General features: G+C 44.8%; 1 protein-coding gene across 1 annotated transcript; it reads right to left on the bottom strand.

Moving 5' to 3' along the window:
- Positions 1 to 3,282: 3,282 nt before the first annotated feature.
- minar1 (membrane integral NOTCH2 associated receptor 1) lies at positions 3,283 to 14,437 on the bottom strand. Its single transcript, XM_036544189.1, has 4 exons — positions 14,408 to 14,437; positions 11,477 to 13,771; positions 6,629 to 6,883; positions 3,283 to 3,580 (listed from the first exon to the last, which is right to left on the bottom strand). Exons 2-4 carry the CDS (start codon positions 13,718 to 13,720, stop codon positions 3,383 to 3,385), a joined length of 2,697 nt encoding a protein of 898 aa, XP_036400082.1. The 5' UTR covers positions 13,721 to 13,771; positions 14,408 to 14,437; the 3' UTR covers positions 3,283 to 3,382.
- Positions 14,438 to 14,732: the final 295 nt, after the last annotated feature.

The raw sequence follows: 14,732 nt of genomic DNA, 5'->3' as shown, positions 1-14,732 counted from the left end.
AGCTCCACAAATAAGTATAAGGATATTCTGTAGCTCACGTCGACATGGCTTAGCCGCAACTGGAGACAAAGAGATGAACCTCCAATATAAAATATCATTCGAATGGACATTTTACTGACCAGAGGGGCTAAAATCGATAGAGATCTTTGCTGCCAGCTCTGTGTAAATCAATTGCCGTTTCTTAAGCTCTGCCACCGGGCACCATCTTGTGTATTTGAAGTCTGCTTTCACCCTCCTTTCTCATTGCATATACCTGTTTGACACTGCAGACAATTCTATCCACTCACTGTCCCTCTGGCCTGAATTCTTGATTAACAAATTTACAGAAGCATCTGTTCTTTTCCATCACATACATAACCTGTCTTTTTATTTAAAGCTACGATAAAAATAATGCTCAGTTAGTACAAATCCAATGTAAAACTCCTAAAATGTTAATGCAAACTGCAAAGCAGAACTGAATTCTGTCCCTGGCAGCCTCAACTGCAATACTCAGTAATGAACTGTAAATGGCAGCTTGATCTCTTTAGTAGATTACATAGCACTTTGAATGAATCACTTAAGTAATTCACAACGCGTTTAACAGGGCTGGCTGCGACAATTATCGAAAGGGTGGAATCCTGACTCATTCAGTTTTCAGTTCCTAAGAAGTCTTTTAAACAATTCAGCATGACCACGTCGTTGTTTTTGCCCTGAACAAGTAATCCCGCAGGTTCCTCATTACACGCTCACATTTACCTGTTTTGCCCTTGAATTTCAGATAATAACTAGGAGAGGCTGCAGTTTAAATCGAAAACTGCTTTCTTTTGGGGGAGATGAGAGTGCTTTAATTTGACAAATGCGGGGCAGGATTCTCTCTGAGGAACACACACGATTTCTTAACTGCAAGACTTCAGGAGCATCCAGACTTTGAAATCTTGTCTATTTCTTTTGTTAGGTAACTAGATTGTTTTGCTCTATTTTGTGCCCCAAAGCAATGCAAAGTTAATGCATTTCAAAGATCATTTCTCTACACTGTAATTATCATATCTGCACATTTGAATAAACATCCCAGGCACTTAATTTCTGCATGCAAAATGTGTCAGCTATCATCACTATGGACAGGGTATGTCACACTTTAACAAGAAAAAACAGCTCTTTTTGTTTTCTTCATATGTATCTGACTTAATAATTCATCTATTTCCCCCAAAATAACTTTGTGAAGAAGCACAGATTGCAGAAATGTTCATGTGTGCATTTTCCAGCTGCTCAGTTCTGGCAGGATGCTTTTCAAATGCTTGAAAAACCCTCTCCTGATTAGCTTTGCATTTTTTTGTTGTTGTGGCTGTTGCTGTTGATGCTCACAAAGGCTGACTGCCAAAGTCAAAATGCTGAAATTCATTTCTGCGGATGATGTCTTTTGTAGAGATAGCTTTTTTCAAGTGAAATTTCTTTTATTTTTTTCAGACCTAACCTTCGTAATGGCAGCATTTTGTTAGGGTGACGAAAATGCTTGGTACATTGCAGGACCGTGGTCATGCTCAAGTTTGGCAATAATGAAAGTGAGAGAGGAGCTGCAGTTTTAGGGCCCCGGGTCATGCACCCTCCTTACCCTGTTGCCCCCCTTGCTCTTCCGCCTTCTCCCTCTCACCAAATGAGCAGCTGTGAATGCAGCAGCTTCCATTAGTGAAGCACTAAGAACACCACGTACACCTGGGTCAATGAGTGAACAGCGCCTGTTTAGCGATTAACAAAGTACGAAGAACAGGTGTGATGGCCCGTAGCAGCTTTGCCATGTCTACAAATGAGCACATTCGTTTCACAGTTAAAGGGCCCCATTATGAACGTGTAATGTTGCCGTAATGTTCTCTCCAGCCTCTGGAAAGATGGTACAGAAAGTATCTTCCCCAACCGAAATAAATTATTTTTAGCACATTACAAAAAAAATACATCAAAAGATAACAAAAAATGAATAATAAATCACTCCCCCGAGGACACATCATGGAAATGAGCCTCCAGTAAAAATGCAGTGCGGGTTTTTCTGAAAGTGTCACACAAGAGAAGACAGAGGCAGGGAGTCACAGAAACCCGCAACACAGAGGGACTCCGAGCCACACAGAGGACCGTCTGAACAGTGAGCGTTTATTAATCTATTCCAGTTACACCATGGTTTTTACATAACGAACTTGCATCCTGGAGTTATTTACAAAGGTCTACAGTGTGCCACGGCTCACAGTGCGAACACAAGGCCGCCAGACTGACTGGCCCCCCGATCAGCCCTGCAGTCCCGTTTTCGAAATTCAGATACCCCTGCCACTGCTTACTCTCACCGGTGCTGCCATCCAAGGTCAGCTGTCTCAGTCGCCCGGGCCTTGGAGTTTGGAAAAAAAAATTAAATAAATAAGTAATGAAAGCCGATGTGACTGGAATCCTCATGGAGGCAGGCAGTTTGCATTCAGAGTCTCTAAGGCCCCTCAGGAGACTATAGGTACATTACATTACGGTCGTCAGAGTGGTCGTGTTTATCTTCCTCAGCCCGTGTGGGTTGGAGCGGTCAATACTGTTGACCGAGCCAAAACATCACTCCTTCCCCAGTGAGTAGTACTAGTTGGCGGTAGAGAAGAAATTCAAGTATTTATAAACTGTCAGGGCTTCTAGCAACAAGAAGTGACCTGACTCAAACAAAACAGGAAGGTACGGTACACTTGTCTAAACTGGTCTGCTCTTCAGATTTAAAACGTGAAGAGAAACGGAATAATAATGGGAGGTTTTGTCTCTCTCTCATAATTCAAAAGCATTGCTTTCCATACATTCAATATTGCTGCTATTGTGTGGACGGATTTCTTTTTTGTACCTTGTTCTACACTATTGTTTTGAACTATGTTTAACTATTTTTTGTTAACTACACCATTTAAATACCTATTAAGAAAATACATTGCACAAACCCATTTAAAGTATCATGATTAACCAAAAGGAACAATCCTGGTCCATGTTACCCTCACATTCTATCAGTCAATTTATTAAAAAATAACTCTTAATTAAATGCATGAATGAATATCGTTTTACTAAAATAAAAAAGGCCATAGACTGCTTAAAAAACAACAGCAAAGAAGAGGTTTTCCCATTCAGTGTACAATCCAGCTGTGGCAAATAGAAAAATGCACATGTATTCTATGCCCTTCATAACATTCAAATGCAACAAATAATAACTAAGATGATAAATAAATACACAGACCATCAAAAAAATTAGTGTATCATTAAATAAATAAACCCCTATAAATAAATTTTTAAAAATCTCTACACCTTCATAATAAGTACTTTCTATATATACAGTGTGTATCGTAGGACAAACAACTGTGGCATTTTACATCCATACTGAACATGGAGCGGGGAATGTTGTAACATCTCATGATTTCATAGTGCAAATAGGGACGACGATGACCAGGATCACCGTGCATGCAGCAGCGGCGATGAGCGCCCCGATCTTGCACGCCTTCGCCCTCCTGAACTCCGCCTCCTTGCGCTTCAGCAGCGAATCGTAGCCCGGCGTGTATATGTCCTCCATCCAGTACTCCAGGTTGTTGGGGTTCAGCGACTCCTGTGTCTGGAGGAAATGGGGACAGTCGTGAGAAGGAGGGAAGAGGGAAGAGGGGGGCCAGGCTTCCTTCAGAATGGGGAGGGGGTTCGCACCGAGAGGCTGTTGATTACATGCATGGGAAACTGTGTGGAAAATGGGATTGACCCCTAGGCCCGGCGAGCTGAACTCCTGCTTTTCGCGCTGTTGTGCGGATGCTTGTGGGAGATTACCGTGGCAACACTCTCCTTTTAGATGGGGATCTCAGTAAAGGCCAGCAGTGTGGACAGCTATTTTAATTGATTATCATCAATAAAGTATGACAAGCACAGAGGGACCAAGGGGAGGGGGGCATAGATATAGCAACGTGTTTGAACATGTTTACAACTGCTAAGGCAAGTTTAGTTTAATTACTCATAAACATAATGTATTTTCATTTCAAGACAAAAACACTGGATCATCCAGATTTGGCATTCAGTTTTGGTCCTGTCTTTCTAAATCCCATAAATGTGTTCTGTTGAGTTTGACTGAAGAAGGACAAGGGATATACCCTCACCTATTATAAACCTTACAACATATAATGTGATAAGCACACATTCTGTCCTGGGAAATGTTTATTATTGGTTTCCCCACTTTCTAATTCAACCGGAGTGCTCTGACTCCTCTGACCTCAGCCTTGACACAGTAGGACACTGTGGGGACATGACTTTCTATCCCTTCTTTGACAGCTGTTAAGACAGCCAGTTCTTTATGAGCCAGTGTTGTCATTTTAAAATTGGGTTTTGTGTAATCCGTAGGCGACAGTAACGATCTGCGGACTCCGCAAACCTCCTCATAAATGTGAATGCCTCACAGCCTCCAGCACGCCTTTCAAAGCACACTGGTGTAGTTTGGATCATGAGGCCTGTGGTAGGCTGTAAATTCATTCAGGGCGTAGGGTGGCCATATAAGTATAAAGAGATTGCCAGCAGAAGAACATCACTCACTAATGAAGACAATTCTTCAATTTTTTTGGCTTCATCGTTCAAAACAACAAAAAAACACTGACTATGGGTCATTTATGAATGTAATGTATAAAATTACTTTGTTCTGCACACATCTGTTTTAACCTATTTCATATAATCAAAATTAAGTAAATGATATTACAAGTAAATACTTCTTCCATAGTTTTTTTTTTGTTGTTATTTGTATTGATTTACAACTTGTCTTTCTCACAGGACCTGCAAATGCCCATTGTAATGAGATCTTCAGAGGTTACGGCAAGGAGAATGCTTCCAGCAAGAGACTTCCTAATACCTATTTCTGAGGACAGTGTTGTTGTCAAGATGATAACAGCCAAGGGCTAGACACTGTAATCTCCAAGCACTTATAATTTTACCAATTTCAATTTATTGTCTAGCTCTCCTGGCTGTGTGGTGTATAAGACAGGAGCTGGGGTGCCAGTTTACTGGAATTAATGACACAGGTCTCTCAATGCCACTCACACGTACGCCACTGGACAAACAAGTGGCATTAGGGCTAATCTTTCCTCTGCCTCTTGGAAGATTAGAACAGCCTCATGTATTTGGTTTCAGATCAGCTTGAAGGTAAAGCCAGTTGCCTGTTTTTCAGAGAACTGCTAGAATTGATCATAAGTAAATGAGAAATCAATGTTTTCTGAAGGTGACCACATTTCTTCCTGGAGAGCTACATCTAACTGCATCTGACTGTCACTGTCTCACCTCTGAACAAAGTTGGAGGAAGAGGGGGCCCAGACGATACCATTATTATGTTTTAGTTGGGACACTTATGCCAATTTGCTTTAGCCGCCTGGATTCAGCTGCCTGCTTCCATGAAACAGGAAGACTGCTTTGCAGGTTAATTAAATACGGTGCACTGCACAGGAAATGAACACAGATGTTGAATGGGGACGATTAACAGGCGACTGCACCAAAGCATGTAATTATTTTGCAGTTCTCCTCTGCATTATATGTGGGAGATCCTGTATACAAACATTCCCCTGACTTGGGGTTCACAATGAGGGTCTTTTTGAAATTGTGAACCCATCATTTAAATTAGTCTATATGTGTATGCACACATAAAATATTTTAGATGATGGATTCCGGATATGTATCTGTGCACTGTGCAACTGTACTTGGTACTATTTGCCAAGTAAATAAATCACTAATAAATCCATCAGTATGAATGGCAACGACAACAATGTGCATTATGAGACCTGTCTGATGAAACAGTGTTTCGATGTGTTCTGTTACCATGTGAACTGCGGCTACAAAGCCCTTGCCTGTTATCTCAGGCATGTTTGTCTCAATAGCAGGCAGGCAGGGACTCTCATAGGGTTGACAAGGAATACAGGCCTTCCTTACATCACTAAACTGCAATCGTGTGCAATCCAAGACAACTGCTGTGTAAATCTCATTCTCTCTGATTCACCCTCACACAGAAATTTAGAAGACTCTCCAGCCTGTCCAAGTGACTTTGACTATCAGGATGTACGAAGGGGATAGAGCATGAGGCTATAAATGAACCATCTGACTCAACTATAACTGAATTATAGCATGTGAGGTTAACAGTGCCCACTGCACATCAAATGCTGATCAGCATCCATCACCACTGCATATGAAGTGATCAGATTTGGCCACATAAGCCTACATGGGCTAAAATAGCAACAGATCCAGAACTAATAGTTACTAGACTTGCTAGACATTAATTTCAGAGAAGTGAACAGGTAAATTTCCATAAGTGTCTTACTATAACAATGCTGCAACATCAGTTAATTGAATGCAAGCACCCATGCTCAACTTAACACGAATTTGACCTTGAGAATGTGAATAAGATTCGATCTGAACAATCACATCCGCCATTTTGAATACCGTTATAAGACACCCAAGGTCAGAAATGCTGTACTTCTTTGCTTTCTACCTCCAAGCATCAAAAATTCTTAAAATATGATCGGCGTGCGGTCGATCCGTCCCCATGGGTGCAAAGCATCCCTCTTCACAGCAAGCCCAGAGCCTTCCGACGTGATTAAAGCAACAAACGGCGGGCAAACGAAATGAGGTGGCAGATGTCAGCCCTCACCTGCAGGTCCAGCGCAGCGAGCTTGCCCTTGTCTCCTGAATTGCGTTTGAACTCCTCGATGGTCCAGGAGGGCTGCGGCCTCTTGGCCTCCGAAAGTTCGGTCAGCCTCATGTCTGTGTACAGGGGGCTGCCCTTCATGTGCGCCTTGACAGACGGCGGGAAGGGGTGAGGGCTGAACACTTGCTCGACCAGGTAGGAGTCCTTCGGGGGTTTGGCTGGGCGGTGGGCTTGAGGGAGCTCGTACTGTCTGTCCGCCTGTGGGGGAGAAACGCCCGCTTAAAACAAAGCGAAGCTCATATACATCCACCCTTAAAACAGAGCTCCTATTGTTACAGTGGTACATGGCATTATCCTCATATTGCAACCCAAAGGTTGCTAGTTCAGTTCCCAGATGGGCACTGTTGTTGTACCCTTAAGGAAAATACTTAACCTGAATTGCTTCAGTAAAATATCCAGCTGTACAAATGAATGGCCTGTGACTCCCTCTGGATAAGCAAATAATGCATCCTCACAAATTAGCGCTACAAAACTGTTGAGGACTGTTATGGGCTCTTGTGAAATGCTTCAAGTGAAAACTTTCTGCTACTTGCTCAGCATTGTGGGTTTGGCAATCACAGAAAAGAATGAAAAATGTTCTGCGAACAATCAAATGATAATGAGAAAATAACACAAAATCATTGGCCAAACTTAATGCAAACTGCAAGGCTTAGGGGAATGAAGAGCCCCCGCAAATGTTTGGTTTTAATATGTGATATTTTAATATGAGTCCATGATTAATTGCCCTCTAGAATTGTCGCTGCATGTGACAAATGAGAAGCAATTGAAAATGGTGCAGCAGTGATTTAATGATTACTGATTCATTTTAGAGGACAAGACATTTCTCAGCATTTAGTGTGTCATTGATGTGAGCATCAACAAACTGCTCCTTGAATACCATCTGACAGTCAACAAGGCCCCTAACCACCCAAAGCAGACAGCGAACTGGCTTGTGCAGCCGAGACCTCCTTCTGCTGGTTTGATAATGAGGGTCCCCAAGCGGCGAGCTCCGAAACCAGTTGGCAGTGAGTTCAAATGGCTCCCAGCAGCTGGCGCGAGCCCTCACCGAGCCAGGCTGGCTCCAGAGATTGGACAGCTGATCTGGGACACATCAAGCATCTCTGGGCCTCACCGAAATCCCATTTACGCCTCCTCAATCACACCGGGGCTAAGCTGAACCCAGTACCCCTCTAAGTCTTGCACGAGGCCGTGTTCTCTTTCTGCAGGAGCAGACCCATTGCTTCATCATGAGCAACACAGCCTGCACATTTCAGCTTTTCTCCTATTGTGTGTTACTTCATTGATATTGAACTGCTTAAATTCAGGTACAGCACCTTTTTTGGGTCATTTTATTTTGCAGATCCCCTTACTTGCATAATTATTTCAGCTACTGGGCAGAGATCAATGGCCCAAAAAAACCCCCACACTGCAGCACATTATATTGATCGGGCTAGAAACAGACGGTAGCTTTCAATTCGGGAGAATAACAGGTCTGTGGATGCTCTATAGGCGTTTTCACTAGTGTATCTCCAACATTAATGCATCCCACCCACAAGAACCGAGAACAAAAACACACATCATGAAGCTTGTGAGATGTGTCTGATGCTTTAGGGGGGAGTGCTGGTGAGAACAATCTGCTTTTGTGCTCATTTAATTACCTGCCTTTACTCCACCTCCTTCTCTTTGCTTTTAAGCCAGATTCCACGGAAGGCCCCAGCACCAGATACAGAGCTGCAGTTTATCTGATGTATAAACACATTAATCAGGCTCACTGCGTTCACTGGATGAGAATGCTTCTCAGGCTTTTTTCCCCTCTAATCTTGTTTCTGTGGGTTTCTGCATGGATCTCAGGGGGTGCTCAAATTTTCACTACAACCAGCCTTCTAACAGGATTCCACTTTATCGCCTATCAGTTCCGTGACATGGTCTGTGCCTGTGTGGTCCAGTGAGAAATATAGTTTGCTTTGCAGCTCTAGGGACAAGTGTGTGCAGAAGACAGCACCTATTTGCTGAGGCGATACCACCTAGTGTGATCACTCAGCCAGTTGCTATGCTGGCTATGGATGATATATTTTAGACCACATACAGAAATGTCTGTAACCATCCAGCAAATTAGAACACTTAAAGCCTCCATAATGCCGGAGACAGAACTTTCAGTTTGAAGCACGCCAAGCTGACTATCTGGCCAATAGCTAGGATATCTATTGCTGTGGCCTCACAGCCAGCCTTCTTTGCAGTCAGCAGCCGTGCAGAGGTCAGCAGGTCAGGCCAGACAGGCAGGGCCAACGCAGAGCTTCTGACAACCAGGTTAGTCAGCGATTCAGAGGCGTCCCAAATCACTGACCTGCCGCACTGCCTTGCATCTGTGAATCAGCACAGAGGTTCAGATATTTCAAACACTTGCAATCCACTAAGACACTAAAACATTGATAGAGCACATGGTGTGAGATGCATGATTGATCCACTGACTGACTGACTTACTTGAATTTCGATTGCGAGTATTATTAAAATTGTAATATGATGCTAAACAGCAAAATGTTAAATACTGTAACTCCTCCAACTCCTGTAACTGGGCCACGGTCAAATGGAATGTTTTTAAAATGCCAATTATTTATATTATTTATGAAACTGTTCAGTTTGGGAGTCATCTGTTTGATAGACGGATAAATTATTAATAATTCAATTAGGAGATGTGGCCTTTGAATGACTCACAGGTGACTCACAGATACCTTTATATAGATTTAAAAGGCTGAACTGTTTCCACGCATCCTGAAAGAGGCATATGGTGTCAAACACATCCCGAAAATGATTGGGGCTGTCGCTGAGTGTACACCTTTTACTTTCGATCTTACCTACCTCACACCTTGGCTAGGCCCCACAAATGCAGAAACTCAAATTCTTAAACACTCAGAATCCACCATGCTGAGTGCGTGACGTGGAGTCAGAGAGGACTGTTCTGGGAACAGTGGGGGCTATGGTGTGCAGTGATTTCAGCAAGAGGAGACAAAGCCCTCCTGCAATAACATTTACATCAGCGATATGTTCTGTGGGAGGAACGACCTGGGGACTCAATGAATGAAAGCACAGGCCGACCAGTCGGCCACACGATTAAAGCTCATTATTCTGCTCAGAGTAATATCAATAAGAGCCAGCTTGGTGAAATACCCACGCTCACACTGCGCCTGTTCTGTAATTTCTCATTATGGGGTACATCCAAATTTAGATTTAACACCAGCCCCAGAGGCGCATTTTGAAAGAGTAACTACAGTCTTGGGGTGCCTTAAACACTTTTGAAAAGAACCGGAGGGCGTGGCGAGGCACGCCTGAGCAATCGGGTGGGTACCAGGTCCCAGAATGCCCTGGGACGCAGCTGGGAGCAGCAGGAGGAGCTGGCGACCAGCCGTACTGGCAGAGTGCCAGAAGGGAAAGGGAAGGGCAGGCTGAGTGACAGAGAGGAGGTTTGCACAAGTTGGGGCGACTGTTTCAGACGATGATATTTCATTGACTCCTGCAAATTGATCCCATTGATCGGTATTGATAACAAGCGAGGGACCCTGCTCTCTTGCTTTGGCTAACATCCAGCTCGGTGGTAGGGCTCATTCAGGACCTGGGCTAGCAGGGGACGGTTCACCTCTAAGAGGTCTTGTCACAGATGGGATCGCAGACGTCCCCAGACACAAACAGAGGCGACAGGTGAGGGAGTCGCCCAGTCAGTGTTCACAGGGGTGCATACACGACGGAAGGCTGTAGCGTGACAGCTAAGGTCAGAGCCCATTTCAATTAACAGCAGCCCCATTTGGTGTCCCCGGAAAAAGGTCAGTACAGAATGAGTTGTCAGCGCAACACCTGCCAAGAGAAACTGACATTTCAAAACGTGGGTTCCATCTCTGGGACCTGAACTCATGGCCAGGAAATGAGGTCACAGTGGTGTTCTTAAAGGGCAAAACGGACCATTCTCTTGAAATAGCACGCACCCCTTGGTAGCACACTCGAATCTTAACACCTCTCCAGACTTTACATAATCGTAACACTTCCTACTTGTCAAGAAATAAACACAAGAATCTTCAATGAGGAAGTGAGAAATCCTGTATGTTCTTAGATGAGTGAATTCCTGTGGTATACCTCCCCACCAGGGTGTCTAAGTGTGAATCTTTGTAAATAAGCGTACAGCTATATTCATTGTGTCCCTCTCTCCAAATCAGCCTAATTATTCAGCGTGCTGGAGTGTGAATTTGGTTTGGACTCATTTCCACTGCTGACATCTGCAACAGCAGAAATAGTGTTAGATGCTGTTGTTCAGCCAGCCCCTTTCCTGTGAAGCACTGGCTGCAGATCCAATAGCAATTAGCATGGGAATGGGTAAAATAATTAGTCATTTATGCTGACTCTATAAGCTCTTATCATATTCATAGCAGTTCATGAAAGACTGCACATGAGATAATAACATACCATCATTGTGTTGTTGTTTTTTTCTGTTTGAGTCTGCTTTCTGTTTCAAAGTAGCATGACAGAACTATGCATCATATTCTATAATAGACATTGTATGCAGTAAATTCTTTTGTTAAAATTTTGCCACCATTCAGGGCTGTTTGATTGAAAAGGAATGTAAACAAAACTGATGCTGAAGGCACTGATTAGTCCACTTGAGAAGAGGGACAACATGACACTTAGTGCTGTGCTACATGCCAATGTGGAACATTTGAAAAAAAAAAGTCCTATTATGATACATTTGGGTGATAATTTAATGGGTGCTTTCACAGGAACAGATGAGAAAGCCGGATGCAGTAACAGTCCATTCATCTGTTATATTACCTCTTTGGATTTTCTGTGTCGGTCCTTGCTGTCATGGTCCTTCTCCTTCCCCTCCTCCCCCGGGTGACTGGAATAGGAGACGGCCCTCCAATCCCTGGGAGAGTTGGAGATGCTGGCGATTTTCGACTCGGTGGCGCTGTTTTCTTCGGTCAGAGACCGCGACGACCGCCTGGTGAACAGGCTCTTTTTCAGCGCTTTGACCCGCAGGCTCTCGCTGTTGCTTCCGCTGGCATCCGAGCAGCACCACTCGGGGTTGCTGTCAACTTTGACCGGGTGTCCCGTGGTGTGGCACTGGAAGACGCGGGGCGAGAGGCTGCTGTCCGAGCGCGCCTCCTCAGCGGCACCCGTCTCGTTCTGCCTGCCGTTCGGTTCTGGCTCCTGAATCTTCTCATCAAGCTTGTTCAGTTTGGAGAGGACCTGGGAGATTTCGCCCCGCACCCCGGAGAGGGACTCCAGTTTCTTTTCGATCTCTCCGATGCGGAGGACCAGTTTACAGACACTGGCCTTCAGCTCGTCATCCGTGTTCTCCAGGGAGTGAAAGAGGCGGTCAAGCTTGCTGCTGCACTTGCCCAGTTTGATCGTGTTGTGTTCGGGCGAGCTGTCCCCATCAGACTTTGTCACCTGAGAGAGGGAACCGTTGCTGTTGTAGCAGGACGACTGAATGACCCCGGTGGAACCGCACACGCTCATATCGTCCAAGAAGCGGAAGATATCGCTAATGTCGTCGCTAACGATCTCCGAGTCCTCATCTGAGTGTTTGAAGGAGTGCCTCTCCCCATACTTACTGTGACCAGTGAAGTCTTTTATCTTTCTCTGCTCCGACTTATCAGTCTGCGTCCCTACACTTAGTGTGGTATCTATGTTCCCCACCTGAAAAGATGTGCAGTTGATGCTTTTTTCTTTGAACCGTTTCATGCCGTCCCTCTTATCCACGCCTGGTCCACCAGCCATAGAGCCCGCATCTTTGGTTTTGGGCCCATTCGACTTGATGCCAAACACTGAAGAGGAGACTGACGGCTTCTCTTTGGCACACTGGTAATGTTGGTCGCTGTCCACGGTGCTGACATGGTGTCGGTGATTGTCTTTGGGCGGCTTGCCGTTCAGGAAGGACCTCTCAAAGTCGGGTCCCTCCTCGGCGTTCAGGCTCAGGCTCTTGACAGGCCAGGCCGGCTGCTTGCCCTGCCTCCCTGAAGTCCTCTTCGTGTTCACACACTCCGTCACTGTCGTGGGGCCAAAATAAGTGGACGCTTGAAGGTCGTCCAAGCTTTCATGTTTGGCCCTCCTTTTGTCCAGAGGGGGAGAGCTGACGGGCTCAAAGTACGGGTTGCTGTATGGCAGCTCGAAGCTGTGGTTGAAGAAGGTGGCGGGCTTGTGGGACTCCTTCCGCAGGTATGCCCCACTCACCTTAGAGCTCGGTTTGGACTCTGTGGTGATCACATGGGGAGAGAAAGCCACCATGTTGTGAAAATCCTCCTTGAAGATGTTCCTCTTCTGCACACAGGAGTGCACCGTGAAGGGCTCGGCGTTGGAGATGAACGTCTCTTTAATCCCTGAATTTATATGCAAAGAGTCCTGATCCGTGGTCGACTCACTGTCTATATCCATGGGAAAGTAGGTGCTCTGCATTTCACAAGGAGGAGGGCTGCTGCCAGAGTACTGAGGGAGATGCTGGAGCTTGTCAAGTGAAGCTGCCCTGCATTTCATCTCCTTGTTGACTCCCAGGAGGAAATTAGGGTCGGAGGTTGGAATGTACTGCTGACAGCTGTTGCAGTCTGATTTGGGGCAGGGAGAGGCGCGTGACGTGGGATGTCCCCTTGTGTCCAAGAAATCGTAGGCCCTATCACAGTCAGAATACTTATACACGTCAGTGTCTGACCGACAGGACTCAAAAGATTGGTTCTTGTGGAATTTGGGCCTGTATCCCATTGGCAGCTTGTCTTTGGCTATCCCCCCATTCATCTGGATCAGGTTGAACATCGTGACTATGTCTGCAGCCACCATGAGTTTTTTGGACTGCTGGTCCTCCATTGTGCACCTCATCTTGTCTTTGAACAAGGTAGCAGGAAAGCTGGGGTCCAGGCAGGCAGTGTAGAAGAGCAGACTCCGCAGTTTGGCAAGGTGGACCAAATCAAATCTTGCGCACAAAGATCTACACAGGTCCTGGTATGAAACACTACTATACTTGGTGTCCAACTCTTCCAAAATCCTGACCAGGAAGAGGGAGTACTCAGGCATGGGATCCATTGCTGATCTTAAACAGTATGATTCTTATCTTATAAGAAGCAAGCAGTTACCCTGCAGAGGAAAAATCCTGGATTAGTGAGCAGCTGCTGAAGCCATTTTTATACCATGCACTGATCATGACAGCTGTTTTACCCCAGTACTACTTCTGCTACAGCTACTTCCATAACCATCGCTGATACCTACCTAATATACAAATACCAAAACATCCAAACACATTTGTAACAATAATCACTCTTCACAAAATCAAGTAAGAGGTTCCACTTCTGCAAATAATCTATTGAATTACAACAGGGATTGAAAGGCAGACGGTGTATTATCGAACGCATTAAATGTTGGTGATATACACCCCGTAAATTTGCTTCAGATAGTAAAGCTCTGTCTTATAAAAGGAAGAACAGTGCGTGGTTCCAGTCAGATTGATCGTTTTCAGATTTTACTTATTGCTTTTGATAATAGCGACAATTTTCCTCACACACAGTGAAACGCATTTATGTGATACATACATGTGCCGAGACAAGGCAAACCATAAATGCACATACGCCCCTTGATACTTTTGAACAACAACAGCAACCCAAAAATGAGATTCATGCAAATAATGTGGTCCGAATTCGACAACGATAGTAATGGCCACGAGGCACTGAATACGTCTATGCAACACAAAACCACAGCAGGGGTAAATGTGCATACCTTACGCACGGTCCCATTTGTAGACATTCGTGTTTGGACTGAGAACTAATAGTCTTCAAACTAACAAAACGGCAAGGCAAAGTTGTCGTGCATGTTATTCCATTGCTGCACGGTGCATGTACATTCCATGTGCACAACACTGCACGCCTTAAAAATACAATCCGTTTCATTGGCGTCGCCCCTAGAACTCTTCATGCCCGCTCTTTTGTCTCCACATTGATTATTTTTCCTTCCGACTGCGTTGCCCACGAGTTCTGAAAACGGAGCTGTCCGCTGTCTGACTTGACTGTGGTGCTGAAAGGACGACAGCGGCTTTGTTTCTACC

The sequence above is a fragment of the Megalops cyprinoides genome, chromosome 13 (assembly GCF_013368585.1).
Source record: "Megalops cyprinoides isolate fMegCyp1 chromosome 13, fMegCyp1.pri, whole genome shotgun sequence".
NCBI classification, from domain to species: Eukaryota; Metazoa; Chordata; class Actinopteri; order Elopiformes; family Megalopidae; genus Megalops; species Megalops cyprinoides.
This window is presented reverse-complemented; position numbering and strand designations above follow the sequence as displayed.

Bases quoted from the DNA above. Each gene is read 5' to 3' on its own strand.
- minar1 (XM_036544189.1), bottom strand. From the start codon at position 13,720: ATGGATCCCATGCCTGAGTACTCCCTCTTCCTGGTCAGGATTTTGGAA. The intron at 6,884-11,476 runs GTAATATAACAG...TCTCCCCCACAG, and splicing joins GACACAGAAAATCCAAAGAG to GCGGACAGACAGTACGAGCT. The intron at 3,581-6,628 runs GTGAGGGCTGAC...CATTTCCTCCAG, and splicing joins TCGCTGCGCTGGACCTGCAG to ACACAGGAGTCGCTGAACCC.